Source organism: Zootoca vivipara, chromosome 13 (genome assembly GCF_965207765.1).
Source record: "Zootoca vivipara chromosome 13, rZooViv2.hap1.1, whole genome shotgun sequence".
In the NCBI taxonomy this organism is placed as follows: domain Eukaryota; kingdom Metazoa; phylum Chordata; class Lepidosauria; order Squamata; family Lacertidae; genus Zootoca; species Zootoca vivipara.
This window is the reverse complement of record NC_142596.1, coordinates 26,413,180-26,436,430: the sequence shown is the minus strand read 5'-3', so window position 1 is coordinate 26,436,430 and position 23,251 is coordinate 26,413,180. Positions and strand designations below refer to the sequence as shown.

At 45.2% G+C, this 23,251-nt stretch overlaps 1 protein-coding gene across 3 annotated transcripts in view; it reads right to left on the bottom strand.

Annotated features, from left to right (window-relative positions):
* Positions 1 to 23,251, bottom strand: part of GLCE (glucuronic acid epimerase) — a 57,335-nt gene that overhangs the window by 24,301 nt on the left and 9,783 nt on the right. Inside the window, exon 2 of one of the 3 annotated variants that reach the window (XM_035130649.3) lies at positions 12,360 to 12,434. The exons of 1 other annotated variant lie outside the window; for it this stretch is intronic. Coding sequence is in view for 1 of the 2 variants with exons in the window: in XM_088657342.1 (XP_088513468.1) it covers positions 11,956 to 12,110 (155 nt within the window). In the remaining variant the exon portion in view is untranslated. Of the gene's footprint in view, positions 1 to 11,955; positions 12,175 to 12,359; positions 12,435 to 23,251 lie in introns of those variants that run through there. One more of the 3 variants, XM_088657342.1, reaches the window with a different exon arrangement.

Here is a 23,251-nt window from a genome sequence, read left to right as displayed (position 1 = left end):
TTACGAAGCCTAAGCAAGCCAATCTTTTAAAAGAAAAATAATCCACCGTTTCATACCAATGCATTTAATTATCTCTTCCTGCAGACTTCTTTACACTGTTTGCACTCTGGGAGGTTTTTTTTAAGAAAGTATTTTTTTTTTTGCTGGGGGGGGGGGGAAGAGAAGAGGCACGAGAAAGAGAACTGCTGGAAGAATTGATACATTTCAGGCCCCCTTTTCCTCCGAAGCCCATGGATTTCGCTTAATTCAGAGCCCCGTGGGTAAGTGCTCTGCGCATCAAGAATTCTTAAAGCACTCCGCTCAGATACAAATTGCATTATTTTTATTGATTTTTACATTACGGTGAGATTTGCTTCTGCAGTAATCGCAGAGGTTTCGGGAACAATTAAAAGCGTTCCCAATTTTCCACCAGCAATGGAATGATTATTTTTCATGACTGAAGTGTCATTTTAATAAAAAGAGCTGCTATAATTCATACCGCTGGAACTTGCAAATAATTACCACTATCCGTTATAGGCCAATACATCCAGAAATTAGCCATAAGGCAGAGGATCCAAGAGCCGTCTCTCTTTGCCAGGCAGCAGATCTTTTTAAATACTGTAGCTGTTTAAGAATTCTAAATACATATTTACAGCCAGTATAAAGAACCTTGTAAATCGTGGCTTGCTTTATTTCGCTGGGCAGGGGTGGAGCGGGATAAGATCTGGTCCAGGAGTCTCTGCTAAAATGGGAGGGATAGTGGGGTCCCAGGTACCTTGAAACAGGGGGCACTGGGAGGCCATGCCTGAAAAAGCCATCTCTAGACCCAGAAGATTTTGCGAGGATCCCAATATCCTCTTTTTAGGGCAGGCACCCCCAAACTGCGGCCCTCCAGATGTTTTGGCCTGCAACTCCCAGGATCCCTAGCTAATAGGACCAGTGGTCGGGGAAGATGGGAATTGTAGTCCAAAACATCTGGAGGGCCAAAGTTTGGGGATGCCTATTTTAGGGCAAGGTGCTGAAACCGATGGTAGGCATTCAGTTACTCCTGGATGACCACTGAGTATCCAGACACCTCAAGGGTGGAGAAAGGCATGGGCATCCGCTGTAATTTTTTGGTGTGAGTGCCTTCCCAACCTCCTAACCATTTTAAATCATTGCAATGAAATCATGATCGTTTGTTTCCGAGGCATTTTACAAAAATACACACACTGTTGAAGGGTGAGTACAGAAATTCCGTAAATGGCACAGTAGCCAAGAGTTCACATAGGTTAAGGTGCCAAGGTTAATGTAGAAGACAGGAAGCTGTTTTTTACTGAGTCAGGCCACTAGTCCATCTAGCTCAGTGTTGTCTACACTGACCGGCAGCAGCTCTCCGGAGTTTTATGCAAGGTCTCTCCCAGCCCTACCTGGAGACGCTGGGGACATTCTGCACGCAAAGCAGGTGCTCTGAGTTACTGTATGGCCCTTCTCCAGGATCTCTGACACCTGTAGGAACTCTACTTGAAAGAGATTGAGTGCTATTTGTCACTGAATGCTTCTGTTACAAAGTAGGGATGGGAGAAAAAAAACAGATTCAGTCTGCATTCACATTTTCTGAATCACTATGCAACCCTAAACACTGCCATCCTTCAAAATTCACACTTTCAATTTTTATTCAATATAGTTCAAAAATGCAAATAAATTGGGGGGAAAACTGTGCACAAAATGCAAATATTAGTCAAAATAACATGCAGAAATGTTGGGTGGAAATTGTTGTGCAACAATGTGAATATTAGGCAAAACTGCATTTAAATTTTTTTTAGGATAATTTGCACTGAAATGTTGATAGGGAAATTCTACTTGGGAAAATTGGCACTGATGTGTTTTTTTTTTGATGCAAACTGATGTGGCAGTATGGAGAACTGAACTTAGGACTGGCAAAATGGTGGAGAAAAAGCAAAATCCAGACGTGCCCCTCCCTTTTATACAGCCCGTCCCACCCACTTGCATCTGCAGAGATCAGTGCCAAGCTAAGGTAAGTTTCCTGTCAACGAAAGAAGGCAGTTTTATTTGTCTTGTGGATAATCTATATTAAATGATGCAGAGGGGAGGAAGAACTCGAGAGCTTGTGCCAACACACTTGCTCACAGTACGATGCCTCTTCCCAGAACAACTGGCACCCTGCTCCTGACTACCACTGCTTTGCTTACTGGCAAAAAAGAAAAAGAGCTAACCTGATCACTTCTAAGCCTGCTGCCCTTTTCCCCCCGAGGAGGCAAAGTGTTGCACTGTATTTAGTGCTCATCGATTTGCAAGCTTGGAGGGGATTGCAAGCGTGTCGGAAACCAATGCCTAACGACCGCTCTATAGACAAGCCTATAGTTCCCCCGTAAGAGCATCATTAGCCTAACAAAAATACATCCAAAAATATGTGCTGGAACAGACAACACGACGTCTCCATCCGATAATCTTGATCACATAAATATTACTTTGGGCAAAAAAGAAAGGAAGAGGGAAATTATAAATGCGCCTGTTGGCAGGAGTGCCCAAAAACTTCTCAGAAATTATACAGGAGTTTATCCATCGTGCATGCACCGTATCCATCACTGTGTGCAGCTTTTTAATTAAAACTCCTCCAGCTAAGAAAGTTAGTAAGAGGCTTGCCTTGCCGTTTAGCAAATATGCCCACCAGCGACACACATGGAGTTATGCAAACGCCAAAGGACTACTTCCAGGAATAACTATGAAATTAAGCAAGGGTTGGGACACAGACACACACATACAGAGAGAGGGGGGGGTCTTGATCAACTGCCAACTGGTTAAAAGGAGAATTTAGTCATGAACTCTACATTACTACAACCATGACAAGGTGCACCAAACTTGGAGTAAGCTGAGCTCCAGCCCGCTGACACACCCAGACTTTGCAGGAACAGCTCCTCTGTGCAGCTGAAAAGAATCTGGGAGCATTAAAATTTAGCAGTTTGAAGTTTAACCACTTGCTGAGAACGAGCCCTTTGGAGCTCAGAATGTTGTGGGCGAGGCTCAAACCGCAGAGCCACAGGCAGATCTCTGTGGCAGGAGGCATGCAGAAGGAGAAGGCAGTTCAGAAAAGGGTGACCTAAAGGATTGAGGGGATGAAGTCCCCGCAACCTGACGAAGAAAGGTTGCAGCGATTGGGACTTGTTAGTTTGAGAAGAGGAGACATGGCAGAAGTTTGAAAAATTCTGCACGGCGTGGAGAAAGACAAGGTTCCACCGCCCCCAAATAACACCAAAAATCAGAGATATCCAGTGAAGCTGAAGATTCAGAAAGGATAAAAGAAAGGACTTAATAATGCAACTCAGTTAAACTATGGGCGTCATTCCCGCAGGAGGCAGCAATGGCCACCAATTTGGACAGTTTTAAAAGAGGATCAGGCAAATTCCCAGAGGAGATGGCTATCAAAGCCTGCTAGCCACGATGGCTATGCTCTGCCTCCACAGTTGGAGACAGCAATGCTTCTGAATACTAACTGCTGGAAACCACAGGAGGGGAGACGGCTGTTTCACTCAGGTCCTGCTTGTGGGTTTCCCATTGGGGCATCTGGTTGGCCTCTCTGAGAAGAGAATGCTGGACTAGATGGGCCATTGGTCTGTTCTAGCCAGTAACATCTTAGGGCACGGGTGTCAAACACAAGGCCCGGGGGCCAAATCCGGCCCGCCAGACCTCGTCATGTGGCCCGCCGAAGCTGCTGAAGCGCCGCGCCAACAAAGCGCCGACAAACAGCTGGGGCCGGGGAAATGCTTTTTGCCCCTGGGTCCCTTCGCACTCTTTTCTGGCGCTGAATCAAGGCGGCGACCCCCCTTCCCTTTCTTTCTTCCTCTCTCTCGTTCTTATTCTTTCTTTCCCTCTCCTTCCTTCCTTCTTTATCTCTGTCTTCTCTCCCTCTTTCTTTTTCTTTCCTTCTTTATTCCTTCTTTCCTACTCTTCTTTCTCTCACCTCTTTCCTTCCTCTCTCCCTCCTGCTCCCTCTTTTCTTTCTTCCTTACTTCCTTCCTTTCTTCCTTCCTTCCGTCCTTTCCAACTTTCTTCCTCTCCCTCATTCTTATTCTTTCTTTCCCTCTACCTCCTTCCTTCTTTCTCCCTTTCTGTCTTCTCTCCCTCTTTCTTTTTCTTTCCTTCTTTATTCTCTTCCTTATTTCCTACTCTTCTTTCTCTCCCCTCTTTCCTTCCTTCCTTCCTTCCTTCCTTCCTTCCTTCCTTCCTTCCTTCCTTCCTTCCTTCCTTCCTTCCTTCCTCCTCTCCCTCTCCCTCTCCTCAGAAACATAGGATGCTGCTTTATACTTCTGGCCCTTAAACCCTGGAACCAGGAGAGCAGCTTCAGTGAGTCAACCTCAGCTAGTCCCTTTGGTGAAGAGTGGTGGCTCACTGGCAGAACATTTGTCCTGCATGCAGAAGGACCCCAGCATCTCCAGGTACTAGTAGCTCTGCAAAGGTCCTGCATGAAACCCTAGCGAGCCTCCACCACCCAGTGCAGTTACCAAAAATCATTTTTCAATAAATTGTACAATAATTGTACATTTGAATATCTACTTGCCATTATTCTGACTATGTTTCTGCTTTCAGAGCTAGTTATTACTTACATTATTACAAAAAAACAGTAATAATTGAATGCAGTGACAATAATTTATGATAATAAAGAGTGGAGACATAGTCCTACAGATACAACCGGCCCTTTGAGGGTGACCAAACTGCTGATGCGGCCCCCGATGAATTTGAGTTTGACACCCCTGTCTTAGAGGTACCCAGCGCTGTGGTGCAAGAATCCTCCGGCGCCCACGGCGGCAGTAGCGCGCGGCTGAGGGGTGGAGATGGAGGGGGGTGGAGCCTGGACGGTGCGCACCACCTTGCAGGGGACTGGCCTGGGCGCAGACCCCACCTCCCACAGGGGAGGCTGCTCGGCCTCCCGCCCTGGACCGGCCCCGCCTTGGTGCTTCCCTCCAGCGGCTGCTCCGGGACGCGGCGGTGGCGCGCGGCCATTGAGCTTCCTCCATGAAGCAGAATCAGCGAGACCCCTGCCTAGAGTGGCAGCAGGTGCATGGTGCCACTCTAGGCAGGAGTCTCACTGATTCTGCTTCATGGAGGGAGCTCAATGGCCGCACGCTACTGCCACCGTGGGGGATGGGGGGCGCCGGCAGCAGCTGCTCCCAGACACCAGCCGTTCAGCACCCCTGGTGGCCAGCTGCCCTGGCGCCTTGTGCCACCCAGCCCGGGCCTAGAGACGCCCCTGGTTCTAGCAGCCAACCTCACCTTATGTTCCTAAGAGAGAGAGAAGCCAGCTCCTGTCTACCAAACAGAACGTCAGCAGTTCCAGTACTGTATAGTTTCTGCTGCCACTGCTGCTACTATGAAATTGTTCGATGGCATCTGATATGTTTTTAAACTATGGTTATTTGTGCAGCTGCTTTATTTTAATTTTAAAAAGTATTTTTAGGCCATCTGCGATTCTATGCCAGAAAGGGCGTGGTACAAAAAATATGCTATGTATGTATAAATAAATAAATGAATGAAATGCTGGACACCACTACCTGCTGCACTTGGCAGTCAATGGCGACTCCTATGGAAGATGCAGGATTTGGCTTGAGCTTTGCCTGGTCCAGCAAAACAAACTAGGTTTTCCAAAACGGGGCAGATAAGTTTCAAGTCCTTAGGGAAGTGTGAATAAATATGCTGGCCTGGATGACCTTTCCAAAAGAGAAAAATGCTGATTGTTAAAAGAAAAAGAAAAAAAGAACTGCATGGAGAGAGTTGCTGACAACTCAGAAAGCATAAATACATAAATATTTTCATTTCATAATGTACCGGGGGGGGGGGGGGGAACCTACTTTGAAGAGCCTTGAAATGATATTGGGGTTGGGGAGTTAATATTAGCAGAGTTGCTTTCAAAATGTGTCCTGCCTTCCGACAAGTGACAACGAACCTGCAAAGGGCTGCTATGCAGAAAGTTAATAATAGCCTCCAGTCAAGGGAGCTTTTCATCAGTTGGTTCTCCCTCCCTCCTCTCCCCTTGGTGTTAGGAACCATCACCACCATAGCTATGTGTGGGCGAACCTTTGGTCCTTCCATATAGGACCACCATCATAGCAAATGTTTGGTCTTTCCTAATAGGATCAGCTATATTTGGTTTCCTTTGAAATTCTACAGCATTACAACAGGGCCTCCATTCTTAAAAGCGTCTGAACTGTTAGGTGCCCCCATTACGTGGGCTGATAATGCAGAGGACTTTGGTCCTCACCCCAGTCTCTGACTAACTGCAAGAGCTTCCATTCATCTCAGAGAAGCAGCGCTGCCTTACATTACCAAGGCAGGATTCCCCACCCCAATTCAAATACTGCTCTTTTCAGGGTCTTTGTGCTATGAATCTCTCGTTCCTACAACAGGGCCCAGAAATATAGTGGCGTGGCAGTTTCCAGAAGAACTGCAGTAGGAGCGTCAGCCTGGACGCTGCCCCTGCAAATCCAGACAGGCTCCCACCTTCGCAGGGAAACCGCTGAGCCAAAGCCATGAGGCAAGACGAGGAGTTAGTCTCTGTGGAAATTTCCAGGCACACATGTTGGAACAGTCTTGCTTAGACTTGTTTTTTATGCTGAAGGAAAGAAAATGAGTGATGTGTTCTAAACCGTTTGCAAAGAGTCGATCTGCAAGCCTGGAAAAGAAACAACCGTTTTTTAAGAGTGTGGCAGGGAGAGAAGTGGGGATTTCACAATGTAGGATGAGGAAAGTGAGAAGAAGAGTGAGGGGTTGCTGGAAACGGAAGCTGAGCTCACGGAGACGAGCCTCATTTCTGCAATTCTCCGGACTATCTTATGCTGAGAGTTGTTAGCAGGGCACTCTTCCTCCTTCCCAGAGCTACAGTTCTCAAGAGTTTCCTGGGGAAGAGGACTGATTGTTAAACCACTCTGGGAATTGTCACTCTTGTGAGGGGAATAGGGGCTTCGCAACAACTCTCAGCATCTTTAGCAAACTACAGTTCCCAGGATTTTATATAGGGGAAAAACCATGGCTGTTTAGAGTGATATGATACTGGTTTACATTTACAGGGCAGGTGGGGCTGACAACTGCCAATTGCTTTTGCCCCATACAGCACACTTCCTCTTGGCACACAGCTAACTCCTTGGCCTGTACTTGTTCAGACATCGCCAGTACTGTTTCACCTGCACCTGTCTATCCTCCCCATCTGCACCTGGCTGCAGCTCAGTGGCAGAGGTTCAATCTCCAGCATCAACAGGTAGGGGTAAGAATGCTTCCTGCCCGAAATCTTGAAAAGCCACTGTCATTTAGTGCAGCGGTTCCCAAACTGTTAAGGGCAACCCTGTCACCCTTGGTTCCATAAACAGTTCCTGCCCTATCCTATAAAAAACATCATTCAAAATAGTGGTTGGCACAACCCATTAAGAAGATAATACACAATACCATTCAGAACAGTAACAATTAATTGCACATTTATTTAAAATCCAGTTGAAAGTATTTGGTTTACTGAATTCAACAAAACTGATGAACTTGATCAAGTGATACCAGCATTTCCAAGTCTGATAGTTATTTAGCAAGAATCTTAGATACCACATTTAGTAACTACTTCAGTAAATTCTTAATGTGCAGGATTGGCTTGTTGAAGTGATAAAGGGTTTCCCTACGTCTGGTTTAAAGTAACTTAGCAGGAGTCTTAAATCACCATGTTTAGTAATTGGCAGCTGAGTTCTTTGCTTAAAGAGAAGTCAGATGACCACACGAAAACCACATTTCATCAGATATGATGTTGGAAATGCAACAAGGAGCTTCTTAACCGCGGTCCATAGTGCGGGATTGCATTCAGAAATTCCCCTTCTGCAACAAAAACTCTTAAACCTTGGCTTCAGCTCAATGTCATTTTGTAGCTCAATTACCGGTAGTTCGTCCTCCACTACCCTATCTTGTGACCTCGCTGTGAATTGCAACAAACTCAGAATTGTGAATGCAAACAAATGTGTGACCAAAGGAAATACTGTAGCCTGGAAATTGCCAACAGCACTAAAACTTTAAATATGAAGCAAGGGATGTGTTTCGCTCTAGGCCAGGCATCCCCAAACTGCGGCCCTCCAGATGTTTTGGCCTACAACTCCCATCATCCCTAGCTAACAGGGCCAGTGGTCGGGGAAGATGGGAATTGTAGTCCAAAGCATCTGGAGGGCCAAAGTTTGGGGATGCCTGCTCTAGGCTCTAGCTTGGTCAATTGTAAAAAAGTGCACAATGCACTCAGTGGGTCACACCTCTGGAGCCCACCTGCTACCCGCTTGCTTTTTAATGCCTCTCTGGGTGACCCCTGTGGGTCAGTACTGCTCACATGGAAATCACGGGTATAAGACAGATCTGATGAACCACTGGCATGACTTGGAATAAGGCAGCTTCTTATATTCCTACTTTTGTGAAATCCTTCCCTTTTAAGGAGGATTGTGATGGACTCCCACCCCTTGGCCACCCGACTCAAAGCACAGCTTCTCCTGGTGAAGCAGCCTTCCTATCCAGGCCAACTCCCCAGTTACCAGTCTGCTTGGCTCTCGTGACAGGTGGGCGAGCTTATTTAGAAACTTACGCCACCAATGCTAATAGATTCTTCCAATAAATCTATTTTTAATTGGGACACCAAGATTGGAATCTCGGAACTCCAAAACAGGATCAAACAGGTTAAGCGCCAACCCAGCCGCCCCACCCACAGGACGTTCCGGGCTTTGGAGCCAATCGGAAGGGATTTAGACATCCCCTGCACACAAGCCTAAGCAAAGCATGAATTTCACAGTGCACGGGAAAGTGTGGATTAACCACTGAAATGCAACTAGGACTAAAAACACCCAGCGAAGATTCTTCACTACCCATTTGGGGGCAGAAGAAAAGTCATTTGATAACCTTCCCTCCAGTGGCAATTCTAATGACAAGCTGCAAGTTGGCACATCAACAGCTGCTTGTTTCCTAAGCCCCATTTGACACAGAAGTCTGTGAATGGCACCCCACGCCATGAGAAGCCTCTGGCTGACTGTAACAGCTGCAACATGAAGGCACCCAAGAGGCAAGGAGACCCATTTCTCTGTACTTGGACTCAACATCAAGGATGGGGAGCGTGGTACTCTGAAAACACAGGATCATATAGGGTCATCTAGTCCAACCGCTTGCAATGCAGGAATCTCAACTAAAGCATCTAGGACAGGTGGCCATCCAGCCTCTGCTTAAAAACATCCAGTGAAGGAGAGTCCACAACCTCCCAAGGGAGCCTGTCCCACTGTCAAACAGCTCTTACTGTCAGAAAGTTCTTCCTGATGTTTCATCGGAATCTCCTTTCTTGTAACTTAGAAGCCATTGGTTTGAGTCCCACCCTCCAGAGTAGGAGAAAACAAGCTTGTTCCCTCTTCCATGTGAAAGCTCTTGATATATTTGAAAGTGGGTATCCTATCTCCTCTCAGCCTCCTCTTCTCCAGGCTAAACATACCCAGTTCCTTCCACCGTCCCTCATCAGGCTTGGTTTCCAGACCTATGATTTTCTTACCCTCATCCGCACATGTTCCAGCTTGTCAATATCCTCCTTAAACTGCGGCACCCAGAACTGGACACAATATTCCAGGTGTGGTCTGACCAAGGCCACATTGATGAGGACAGTGCTGACTCCCCCCCCCCATCCATCAAGCACTTGTACCATCACATAAGACCAGGGGTGCCTTCCCAGGACAGGCAAAATGCCCTGCCAGCCCCCTCACCCAGTAGATCCGGGCTCCCTCCCTGCTGCCAGCTCTGTACCTCCCATTGCATCCTTGCCCACACAGCTGTGCTCACACTGCTGCCATGCCAACGGTGAGGGCTCAGCAGCAGCAGCGAGGGCAAGGGATCTGCGGCACAGGTAAAGCCCTGGTAGAGCTGGCAACGGCACAACAGCGGGGATGGGATCTGCCGCCTGAGGCAAATTTATTCACCTCGCCTCACTGAAGCACTGGCCTTGCCAAAGACGAGGCTATAAGAGGCCTGTCCAGGCCAGCATCCTGTTCTCACAGTGGCCACCCAGATGCCTTTGGGAAGCCATGAGCCAAACAATAGTCATGGGTAGCCTTGTCTTCCCATGAATCTGCCCAATCCTCTTTTAAAGCCATCCAAGTGGTCTGTTCAAAGCTTTCAAGAACAGCATCCAATCTATCCTTTTGCTTGTGGCAAAATATTAGGCATGCAGATATATCATACATACACACACACACACACACACACACACACACACACAAATATAGTACATATTTATACCCTTTTTGGTTCAAGTCAACAACCCCTTCTTCCCTGCTGCAGCACAGATACTTTTAACTAGCCCGTGATCTCGTCCTTCACCATATTAACAAATTCAGTGTCACTTAAGATGTATTAAATTCTGCAATATAGCAAGCAGTCTGATGCTTCGGGGTGGGGGTTAAATGAATAATTCATGAAGGCAAGAACAGTTTACACAAAGCATTGCTATTTTGCAATCATCCCTCCCCTCCCCTCTCTCTTTCCCCCACCCTCAAAGAAGCCCCGCAAGACTACACTTAAGGCAATCAAGTCTCTGATATGGTCCTTTTGACAGCAAAATGATTTTCAGCAAGCAACACGTTCGTCATAATGTTGAGCATATCCATCAGGCTTTTTTATTTAAAAAAAAGCATGCCCAGGACAGGGGTCTATGAATAAGACTGCTTTCCCTCAGTGGGATTCAATCCAATCCGCTTCTAAATATGTATAATGCCATAACATTAAAGCTCTGTAGATTGCCATCAGTCCTCCTGCAGTTTAATTTCATCAACCTTCGAAATTCAGATCAGCAAGCACTTTCATCCACAAAAGACACCTCAGAATTGAGGCTCCATAAGCAGGCTACAAAATGAATTTATAGGATGCATTTTAAACCTACAGCAGAAGGGAGCGGGGAGCTTGTCTGCAGATTAAATACACATACTGGAATTTCGTTTGTTGCAGGTTAATATGAAGCCTATGATCAGTTGATGTTTTGGAACTATTCTAAGTCTGAACCTAAACAGATTCTTCCGTAAAGAACATAGCAAGTACCTGGTGAAAAATTCCAAAATATTGGCTGAATTGTTCAGGTATGGAATGCAGGTGAACACCATAATTCTAATTCTAACAACGATTTACTGTTTTTCCAGGAAAAAACTTCAACCTTCCTTTTTTAGCCAAGCAGTTAAGATGAACAAATGTATCACACTTTTCTCCTTTTGAAAATAAGGAATTTGGAACATTAAAAAACCTAAGTTATCTGGCAATTCTATACAGCTTCACGGGGCACAGAAAGTGTATAGATTCTGCCCACGCAAGGTCAACTATTTAAAATGCCCTGTTAAAAAGTTATAATATTCCATTTTGAAAAGAAAAATAAACACATGGGAGATTTTAAACAGAAAATGACACAGCTATCATATGGGACACTAGATTAAAGAGTTTCTTTGTCAGTCTTAATTCCTGCTTCCAACCCCATCCTCCGATTAAGCTATAAACATGGAAGGGAATTGAACTGACATCTGTAACTACACTGCCTAGTTTTCAGTGTTTTAATTTTGCTTCCTAGACTCTTCTGGGGAAGGTTCCTCCACACACCATTATGAGCAGATCTCTCAAGTTAAGCCCTGTGGTTAAAAAACTGCCAAAGACGACTAATTCTCTAGAAATGGTAATCACAGCTCATACGCTTTCAAGAACCTTCATGCTTTGTTACATTTAGCTTTGTTTAATTTGGTGGTGTTTTAATACAGATGGCCCTACGAAATTTTCAACTTTTAAAAGGGAACATTACCTTGCAATCCCATTGCTAGCCTTGCAGCAATTAAATTGAGATTTTGGACAGTTAACACTTATTAACCTGAACAAGTAGATTCACGTTTGGTTCAGGGAGGCTCTCAGGTCGCAAGAGGGAAATCAGGAATTGCATGTTGCAACGTACCTGTAATTGTTGCTTACCTGCCTAGACCCTCAGTTTCACCAGTTAGCAGATGTAAAAAAAGGGGGGGGTTGCAAACCGTGCTTCTCTCCCTCCCTGCTGCAAATCTGCTTACTGAGCAAACAAGACAATTCCGAATTATATGCACAACGGACCCCCAACTCAAAAGTATCATCACAGTATTATAACTCCTTGTGGATCATCAGCATGCCCTTCCTTCCACCACAAGCTCCTTTCTCACATGACCTGAGCAGCTGGAAAGTTTTATTAACATGGAATGAACATTAACTGTTTAAATGCCAAGCAGCAGGAGGGGGCATCCTATGTGATTTCAGAGCATCTCCAGTCCCTTCTGGTGGTGGTGGTGGGGAGTTCAGACAAAAAACGAGACGACCAGAGGATGATTTGATTAAGACCATCTTACCTTAAGTCAAAAGGAGGCCTCTAAACGCTAATGCATCTCTGAATCCAAGCTTTTAAGAAGGTTTCCAGTAACCATCTGGGGAATAAAAATAAATAAAGATAGTTAAGATCCCCCGAATATGTGTTTTGCTGTCTGCAACAGCTCCTCCTCGGCAACAGCGGCGGCTCCCTTCTGCTCTCAAAGGCAGCCCCGCTGATATGTTTCAAGGCTTGACACGGGGAACTCAAAAAGGGATCAAGCGCATAAATGTCATTTCCTCAAGGCAGCTGCTTCAGCTGCAAAGGAGTTTAATCTGCTTGGCCTGCCGCAATCCTACCTAATTGAAGATTTAATCCCAGCAGCTGCCTGGTGGTGTCATAAAAGGCAGGGCTTTCATTAAACGTTTTGGGAGACACTGGATTCAAATCCCCCACCATATTTAAAGGATTCTTGCTTTAAGTAAACAGTTACAGAGTTCCACTCAAAAGTCTACATTTTTTATTTTTAAAAAAGGGTGGGTGGTGGGGAAGAGAGATTTAAAAGCCAAAGAAAAAACTAACACAAGCCTGTCGGGCCAAGCTCTCTGCTCTTGGAACAAGTTATCCTCATCTCTTATACTTCTGAGCACAGGAACAGATGGAGCCTGAAAAAGTTTGGTTTGCAGATCCCAAGTAAAGGAGAGGTCCCTCCTCTGCCCCTGCATTGGCCAAGATTTTCCATCATCTGCATATTTCTCATAAATACCAGGCATAAGGGCAGAAAACTGAAGGGGGTGGGTGCAAAGCAGAGAGGAAAAATTGTATGTCACGACTGCAAAAAGAGAGTTCCATGCTCCAGTGTTGAAAGTACAGGAAAATGAAGGCAGCCCAGTGCTCTAAAGTAGCACAGAACTGGAAAACAAACTTTCAGTAATGTCATTCCAAAAACCTGGATGGGTTTGCGCATTTTTCACAAAACCTCCTCTTTTTTTAGTCTTTTTTCACCATCTTGCCCCACTCGAGGCGGCAAAATTGCTGCCATTTTCCAATATGCAAAATGCATTCTTCTAATCTTGTTGAAACATCCCTAAGGTAGTAATAGATGGGGGGGGGGAAGTGTAACACCCATTAAAAATTATGCCTGATACAGTCAAAGTCTATGTGCCATTTCTCTGCTTTAACCCTTTTGCTAGAGGCTCAATTTAATAAACAAAGGCAGCTTTAATAATTCAGATCTCACTTTGCAAAAAGATGCAACGGGCTGTCAGGATCTTTCTGCAACACAGTACATTTCTCCAGCCTCTCTGAGGCTTTGCATATATTTAAGTTTGTGTGTCTTGCTTTTGGAATGCTGATAACTTCAGTGTTCTTTTCTGCTCTTTAAAGGATTAAATGTAACCACGCAGGCATCTTTATTAGTGCATCAGGCACCATTAAATTGTTACGGTAAGTTTCTCTTCCAGGGCTGGAGAAAAGAAAAAGCTACAGCCATTAAAAAAAACAAAACCTCACAACCAAGTGTTTGGTGGTTTGTTTTTTGTACTTTTTTTTACAGCATTTCTTATATAATTTGGAGCAAAGAAACAGAACCAATGAAAAAGAGGCTTCAGCTGCTGTAAACACTGATATGTGGGCTTTTAATGATTACAGCCCAGCAGTATAACATCTTCCCCAAAGACACACAATTGTGATTAATGTTATTTTTTTTAAAAGGAGTCCTCTTTCCATTGCCTAAGAAAGCATTCCTCCAACATGCTCCCATTCTTTCAACCATCTTTAGCTTTCAGTGAAAAATTCATCACTAGAGAAGCACATCATCAATTGCTACCATCTCCAAAAAAGACACCTTAAACCAAGATTACCTGAATTCCCTAGCTAATCTGTGGCCCCTCCAGATAGTGATGGACTCCAACTTCCAGCATTGCTGACCACCAGTCTGGTTGGCCGGGAATGATAGGGGTCAAAAAACCTCTGGAGGGCCACAGATTTTCCCTACCTGAAGGCTTTCCCCCCCTTTTTTTCAGTGGGGGGAGCTCAGTCCTAGAGTGCCTGCATTGCATGCAAAATGTTCCCTGGCATCTCCAGGTAGGGAAATGTGGGAGAACCTTGTCTGAAACCCTGGAGAGTTGCTGCCAGGCAGAGTTGAAAATACTGAGCTAGAAGACTCCAAACAACTAGAATCAAAACCTTTAGGCTCCCTCTGCCTTCAAGCAGCTGAAAAAATAGAAATAATGTTTTAGGTGCCTTGGGACAGTTTCCATTAATGGCTGGGTGGCAGACTGGGAAAGGAAAGAGGACAATTTCTCCATGTTCAGCTTGATTCTGCCTATTCTATTTCTCCCTGAAAATGAGGGGAAAGGCAGTATTTCGGGTCTAATCCAATTTAGGATTTGCTTTGTCGGAAGATACGCACATAGACCAGAAGAAACAATTCGCTTTGTGAAGCCATCAGAAGCAAAGAGTGACTCTGTCTGCTGGTCCAGTCCCCAGCATTTTTCTGTTAGAAGGAAGAAACTTTGCAAGAGAGAGAGGGAAAGCCTTTCATCTACAAGGCAAGGGACAGGACACGGAAAGACTGTGCCCATAATCCATCAGGAACATCTCCTGCACACGTCCCGTCCGTTTAAAAGGCCCTGCAAAGGAACCAAGTTCCCAATCAATTGTGCAGCTAAAGATTAAGATCTACTTATCAGATCACAGCGTGGTAGATAAAGCCAGGAGGTTACTGGTTTTAGCTTACTTTGAAATACATTGGTTTTATTTTATTTTATTACACGGGCAACGATGTGTTTCTTTTCAACTAGAGAGTTCAGTTTCAAGCAGTCTGTATGGACAGAATCCAATTAAATCTTCTAAGTAGAAGGTAGCTTTCACACCCATGAAAAATATATCAAAGGGAGAAGCAGAGTTCATAATTGCTTGGATATTCATCCAGCAAAGATGGCTTCTCTACCAAGAAGAACATTCATTTCCCTTGATCTTGTAAGCCCTGGTTTCCTTTATGCCTCGGCTAGGCTCTTTATACTCTCGTGTTAACAATGGGAGACTCGGGGCGAAATCTGAAGATAAATTCCATCTGGATCCGCAGTGCCCAATGTAGGTAGCTCCTAGGCATTGTTGGGAGAGTTAATGTGATATGATTCCACTGTTACATTACTCAGCTCTGGTTGACCAGCTGTGAGGCAGGGGTCAGAAACTCTTTAGAGTAGACAAGACTTGTGGAAAGACAAGTTAAGCAGGCTTGGGTGGATTTGGGCATAGGATAATAGAATGGTAGAGTTGGAAGGGTCACAAAGGGTCATCTAGACCAACGCAGGAATCACAGGCATGTGATAGGAAAAACTACTCCCCAATTTGCTTGCCCAAGTTGGTACTAGTCACAGCTTACCCTTGGGCCAGATCGAATCCAGCAAAATTTTATTTATTTTAATATTTTAAAGCCATGCTTTCATATAAAACATCACAAGGTGGCATATAACCTGAAAATACAGTGCCACAATGTGAACGTTAAACGTATCAGAGGGAGCTGGTTTTCAAAAATGTCTTATTTCCGTACATTAATACGTCACCTTTCATCCATCATGGAACCCAATTTGGTACAGAGCAGGGGTGGAGAACCTCTGGACCCCCAGATGCTGCCAGCCAGACTACAACTCCCATCAGGCTTAGCAAGCACAGCCAATAGTCAGGGATGATGGGAGTTGTAGTCCAGCAACATCTGGAGATCCAAAATGTCCCCAGCACCAGGGTAGAAAGCGCAATAATTAAAAGACATTTTGTCTGAGTGCCTGAAAATCAGCTGGAGTTGAAATGGAGGTCGTGCCTGTTACTGGTGTGAATGCCACGTTGCGCAAGGCTTTTAAGAGAAGAGTTCACCGCATATATCACACTTAAGCGAGGCATTCCAAGATGTGTTAGAAATGGCTTTAAAAGCTGCACATACATCATTCTCAGAAACAGCTGACACTTTCCAGAAATCCAGCTCCTTTACTTTTTCGGAAGAGACATTCTCCAGCAACCTTCTTTCCCCATAATCCAGAAACGTAGTTTTAAAAACAAATCATGGGTCGGTATTTATTTTAAGTCAGAAACTGAAGTGCCCCAAAGCCTCAACTAGTTTTTACCACTTGCAACTTCATGCTACAATTGACACTCAACTTCTTACAGTCTATGAGGTTTTAGAAACTATAAACATGCTGACTTTTCGAACACTTTAGCTGTTAGTGAAATCATGAATTAATTAGCATCCTTCCAACCATAAGAACCCAAAAAGCGCTTTAAATTTTAATACAGTACAGCAAAATGCAACTGGAGTTGTTTTCCCCCTGCCTGCATTTCCCATCTAAACTAAAACCACTCCATTTGTAAGAGAAATGTCAAAGATCTTTAAAAAGGGGCCCTATTGGGAGGAGGAAGGGATCTTCTGAGAGTCAAAGGAGACACGATAGAAGTGCCAAAAAACAAAAACAAAAATTCATCTCTCTTTCATAATGCTAAAACTCAGGGCTATCCAATGAAGCTGAACGCTCTGCCCAGTTAAACTCCGGAAGTCTCTCCAAGAGTAGGCAGTCACAGTCACCAACCTGGATGACTTAAGAAGAAGAGACAAATTCAGGGTCCATATGGCTATTAGTGACTACTAGCTACAATGGCTATGTCCAGCCTCCAAGTTGGAGCCATTATGCCTCTACATGCCAGTTGCATGCCACTGCCCTCTGATCCTTCCTGTAGGTTTCCCATAATTGGCATTCGGTGGGCAGTGTTAGAAAATAAGGTATGGTGCCAAATGGCAGCTTAAATCTAGGTTATGGTTGCCATAATGGAATGCCTATTTGCCAGGGGGCTTGGGCCAGATGATCCTCGGGGTCCCTTCCAACGCTACGATTCAATGGTCTGAACTACATTGCTTGACTGTAGCTTGTTCTGACAACAATTCACTTGTCCTTGTACGCAAGGAGAAGAAACATACAGTGGAAATGGAATTAACTATGGACTAAGGCAGAGGTTTTTGAACTGTGGTTGCCAACCTGGTGCCCAGAAATCTCCACGTAGTCACAATTGTAGCAGCACCAGAAGCAAAATGTGCCTGGCGCCTGGCTAATTTCTAATACTGCGGTGGCCTACTGTAAGAACAGGACTGGATGGACCGCTGGTCTGATCCAGCACGCTTGTCTTATGTTCTTAGGGGAGAGAATCCTTGTCATCCCTTAATGGTTGAATCATATATCAACCCCAAGGAGTTGTAATTATTGTTCCTCTTGAGCAATTCATGAAATGGCCAATGAGTTTTCAGGGAGCATTAATTCTGCTTGGATTCCAGACTAAGGCACGAGGAGAAACCTGTGCAATTGTTTAAATGACATACCCTGTGCCCTTTTAGCTCTTATAAGAGCACAGAAGATGGCTTACAGGAAAGTTTCAATGGATGCAACTAATACCGAGGCTCTAGAAAAAGGCCAACCAAAAGACCCACTCCTGTGCCCTGGAGAAGTGTTTCCCATTTCACCACTGGAAGTGAAACAAAGTGTTGCCACCTACCTGCTCCTGCCATTGCTGCGAGCCCTTGCTGCACCCACCACTGGAGAAGCAGCACTGCCATTGGAACAGATTTTGGGCAAATTGCACAGATTTGGGGTGATTGTTGTTGTTTAGTCGTTTAGTCGTGTCCGACTCTTCGTGACCCCATGGACCATAGCACGCCAGGCACTCCTGTCTTCCACTGCCTCCCGCAGTTTGGTCAAACTCATGTTCGTAGCTTCGAGAACACTGTCCAACCATCTCGTCCTCTGTCGTCCCCTTCTCCTAGTGCCCTCCATCTTTCCATCTTTCCCAACATCAAGGTCTTTTCCAAGGATTCTTCTCTTCTCATGAGGTGGCCAAAGTATTGGAGCCTCAGCTCCAATATCTTGCCCCAAATGGACATGAACATGCCCAAAATGTGCAGCACTTCTTCGCCATTGGTGGAGGCAGCAGAGCACCCATGTCTGGTCAGGCTCTGCCTGTGCCCCCCACTGATCTTCAGAGTAAAACATTACGTCAATAAGGGCCACACGCAACAATGTGGGAGGAAGCAGGTGCTCCAAATTTCCTTGTCCTGATGCTTTTAATAGAACCCAGAAATGAACAGGAAGCCATTGCAAATGATACAGATCTGGAATGTAATGGTCTATGAAGCAAACACATTTGGCACCAGCTGTATTTTCTAATGCGGGTCCAAAATTTGCTTCCCCATTTCTCAGGGCCATTGGCCCCCATTGCCAACTGAGGAGCCATTTTTTAAAAAGCTATTGAAGGGTCCAGCAGAAACCGGCACACTCCACCTGTCCAAGGCTGTCTCAATTGGGCCTGAACCTAGATTGGAAAGGCTCCAGAATTCTAACAGGGCAGTATAGCACAGCAGAGCTATCTGGTTGTTCAAGCAATCAACTGAAATACAACCTGCTTTAAATTAGTAAGCGTGAGATAACACAGTAATGACGTTAGCCACAAAAATGCATCTAGGCTATTTCTAGGAAGAAGAAGAAGAAGAAGAAGAAGGAGGAGGAGGAGGAGGAGGAGGAGGAGGAGGAGGAGGAGGAGAAGAAGAAGAAGAAGAAGAAGAAGAAGAAGAAGAAGAAGAAGAAGAAGAAGAAGAAGAAGAAGAAGAAGAAGAAGAAGAAGAAGAAGAAGAAGAAGAAGAAGAAGAGGAGGAGTTTGGATTTGATATCCCACTTTATCACTACCCAAAGGAGTCTCAAAGCGGCTAACATTCTCCTTTCCCTTCCTCCCCCACAACAAACACTCTGTGAGGTGAGTGGGGCTGAGAGACTTCAAAGAAGTGTGACTAGCCCAAGGTCACCCAGCAGCTGCATGTGGAGGAGCGAACCCGGTTCACCAGATTATGAGTCTACTACTCTTAACCACTACAGCACACTGGCTCTACAACACACTGAAGTAGAATGTAGAATCTACCAAGCTCCGTGCCAGCATGCAAGGGCACACAAAGGATTATTTAGAATATTTATATCCTGCCATTCCAACAGAATGTTCCTCAAGCTAAGTAATGATAAAAGGAAAATTCATCAAAAATCAAATATAGTAAGAATGCACCATAAAAATCACTAACAAAAAAACCCACAACTTCCTTCCTAGGAAGACAATAGACTTACTTTTTTAAATGGAAGCTCGGGTCTCAGTTAAGACTTAAAGAATGCACTCTTTTTTTTTTTTTGCAATTCAAAGTGTAACACCATTAAAAAGAACTGGAGGAGCTAATACCTTCCAAACTTCTTAAAAGCTACCAGAGGCTAAAGGCCAGCCCATTAATGTCTTCTAGAACAGAGGAAGTGGGGGCGGGGGGAGAGTTTACATCTGCAGCCCAGGATTATGCATTCAAATAAGCCATAAAGCCCATCTCAAGAATTTTCTGCAAAACCCTGCACAAATATTCATGGCTCAGATCTAATACAATCCTATGCCACCTTTCCAGATGAAAATTCCTCCAAGGCAGCTTACGTATTAAAATAAAGAGGACACCAACAGAGTTAAAGAGGGGGTGTGTTTCTGCGCGCGCTCCCAAAGAACACCAACAAATTCTGTAAAAACATAGTCGATAAACGTCCGCGGAAAAAGATCCTCACAGCTGACGAACACTGCCTACTTAAAACCCACCCAAAACAGCTTCCCCAAAAGTTGGAAGAGTCGGCACAGATAAAAGGAAGTCCTTCTTCATGCAGTGCATAGCTAAACTATGGAACTCCCTCCCACAGGAGGCAGTGATGGCTACCAACCTAACTGGGCTTTTAAAAAGGATTGGACAAATTCATAGAGGAGATGGCTATTGATGGCTACTAGCCATGATGGCTATGCTTTGCCTCCACAGCTGGGAAGCAGTAATGCATCTATCTAAAAACGTCTAAATACCAGTTGCCGGAAACCACAGGAGGGGAGAGTTTTTCTTGTGCTCAGGTCCTGCTTTCTCATAATGGACACCTGAAAGGGATGCTGGACTAGGTGGCTCATTTTGGATTTGAGCAGAAAGCACCCTTCTCTCCTGCGGTTTCTAGCAACTGGTATTCAAAAGCATCGCTGCCTCCAACTGTGGAGGCAGAGGATAGCCATTGTCGCTGGTAGCCATTGATAGCCCTCTTCCTCCATGAAGCGGATGCCTCAGCCCCCTGGTACAGTCACAAGAACCAAAAGCTCTTGAATAAAATGTAGAACTCTGCACTGAGCCCTGAATATAAGGTTTTGAGCAGACAACCGAAAAGTCAGTGTCCTCCAGAGTCTGGGGAAAGAAAACGAATGGAAACATACCCAGTCACTCCCGAGAATTAATCGCTTAAGTAGTGCATCTATTAAACAGGAAATGTGTCCAGGTTCACACATGACAGACAGAAGCAGGAGGTGTGGAAGCCAGTCAGATGCCAGGCTGCTGTCTAGTTTAAATACCAAGCCTGACAAGGCATCAGCTGATCTCCAAGCTGAGCAAATCTCATTGCCATCTGAAAAAGTGGAGGGCGGGGGGGGGGGGGGAGAGTCCTGAGCACTCCCAAAATATGAGAGCACCCAACGTTCCTTGTTCTGCTGAGCTGGAACAGATAAAAGGATTTGCTTTGAGAAGCCTAATTCCAGAGTAAAACAGCAAGCTTCGTGGCCTAGAAAACGCTGCATTTTTAATGAGTCCTCTGCCTCAAATGGGGGAGGGGGGGAGAAAACCACTCCTCTAAACATAGCCCAGAAGGAGGAGGAGGTTTCAGGGCAGGGTGAGAGAATGAAATTGCCTGCTGAAAATTCAGCGAGAAAGCCTCCCGAAATCGGAGGCAGAGGGTTGTGGTGGCAGGAGCTGGTAGCTGCCATCCCAGCAGGCTGCCTTCAATGGGAAGGATTGGAAGCAGGGCTGACCTCCATCTGTGCCACTGAAAGGCCCGCTCAATCATGCTGGGCTTCTTGCCACTGAACGGTTTCCATTCCTGCTGATTATAAGAACCATCTAGCTTTTAAGGACTGATACCAGCGTTTTTCTTCCCCTCTTCCCTCCCTGTCCCTCTTACCTTGTATGCCATGTCTTTTAGACTGTTAAGCCGGTGCGTAGAGACTGTATTGTTTCCACAAACCATGCATGTAAATCAGGCATCCCCAAACTTCGGCCCTCCAGATGTTTTGGACTACAATTCCCATCTTCCCCGACCACTGGTCCTGTTAGCTAGCGATCATGGGAGTTGTAGGCCAAAACATCTGGAGGGCCACAGTTTGGGGGTGCCTGATGTAAATCATACCAGGAGCCAATTTTCCAGCTGAAGAATGGGATACAGAGGCTCTAAATAAATAATAATAATAATAATAATAATAATAAATACTGAATTGTTCAAAGGCTTTTGGAGGTTAAGGCTGCAATCCTACGCACCAGGTGTGGGGAAACTTTGGCCCTCCAGGTGTTGCTGAACTACAGCTCCCATCATCCCTAGCCATTGGCCATGTTTGCTGTGGTTGATGCTGTGCACAGTGGGGACCTGCTTCTGAGTAAACAGGCGTAAGATGGCTCATGAATAGCTCAATCAGAGCTTGACTCTTAATCTCGGGGTCATAGGTTTGAGCCCCACATTGGGCAAAAGATTCCTGCATTGCAGGGGGTTGGGCTAGATGACCCTTGTGGTCCCTTCCAACTCTACAATAATGATTCTGTGATTCTAAGACTTCAGTGCCAAGCTCCACAGTGTTGCGTACAGGTTAGAATGCTGGACTAGGACCTGGGAGACCAGGGTTCAAACCCCTACTTGGCAATGAAGCTCACTTTGTGACCCTGGGCCAGTCACTACCTCTCAGTGTAGTTGTGGGGTGTATGGGTGTGGAAAAAAGGTATGCCACTTTGAACCCCTAAGAGGAATAGGTGGGCTTTAAATGCAGCAAATAAATAAAATAAATGCTTGGGTAGCACAGGTGGAAATGGAGCGACAGGAAAGCACCCATTTCCCATTTAAGCAGCGCTGCTGTTGTGCTGATCGCTAATGAAGTTGCCATTTTCAAACACACACACACACTATCCCCCCCCTTACAAAGGAACATTGATAAAATAATCATGACTTAAAAAATAGCTGACCTACTTTATACAGCCACCTAGGACTCAAGATGCGCTGGCATCCACCATCGTGCATTAATCATTGCGCCAACAGGACATGCCCCCCGTGGCAGGCTGGGAGTTCGCTCCTCCTCACTTGCTAAGGCAGCTTCACAAACCCAACTAAGCCCAGAGCCAGCTGTCCAAGCCCATCGCAGACATGTTACTATTTAATTCATAAAAAGCTGCGGCAGCATCTGTGTTGGAATGGAGCTTAGCACTTCTTTTGAGTACCAGCCAGGGGGCTTCTCGGGTTTGCCGTAGCTAGAGGGGCAAGAACACAGTGAAGAATCCCCAGGATACTAAAGAAGAGGTTGCTGCAGATTAGGAGTTTGACTCTTACCTGACAGTTAGAAATACTAATAATAATTAATAATGAAGTGGCAACTCCAGGCATACAGAAGTCAGAAACACACGCTTGTAAGAATATAATTGGGGCTTGCTGTAGATTGCCCATCTGGTTCGGCATCCGGTTCTCACCAGCACGGTGCCTGTGGCAAAATTTGAGCACAAGAACACTCTTCCCCTATACAGTACAGTAGTGGTTTGCAACAATTGCTATTCAGAAGCATGGCTGTGGCCAGAGCATAGCCATCATAGCTAGTCACCAATGATAGCCTTCTCTTGTGAATTTGTCTAATCCTCTTTCAAAGCCATCCAAGTTGGTGGCCATCACCGTCTCCTGTGGAAGTGAGTTCCATAGTTTAACTATGTTCTGCATGAATTTTGTCTGCCTTGGATCTTCCGGCATTCAGTTTTGTAAGATATCAAATAGGTTTAGCGTTATGAATTTTGTCCAAGCATAAAGATGTCCCAAGCATCTATAATTAAAAAGCAGG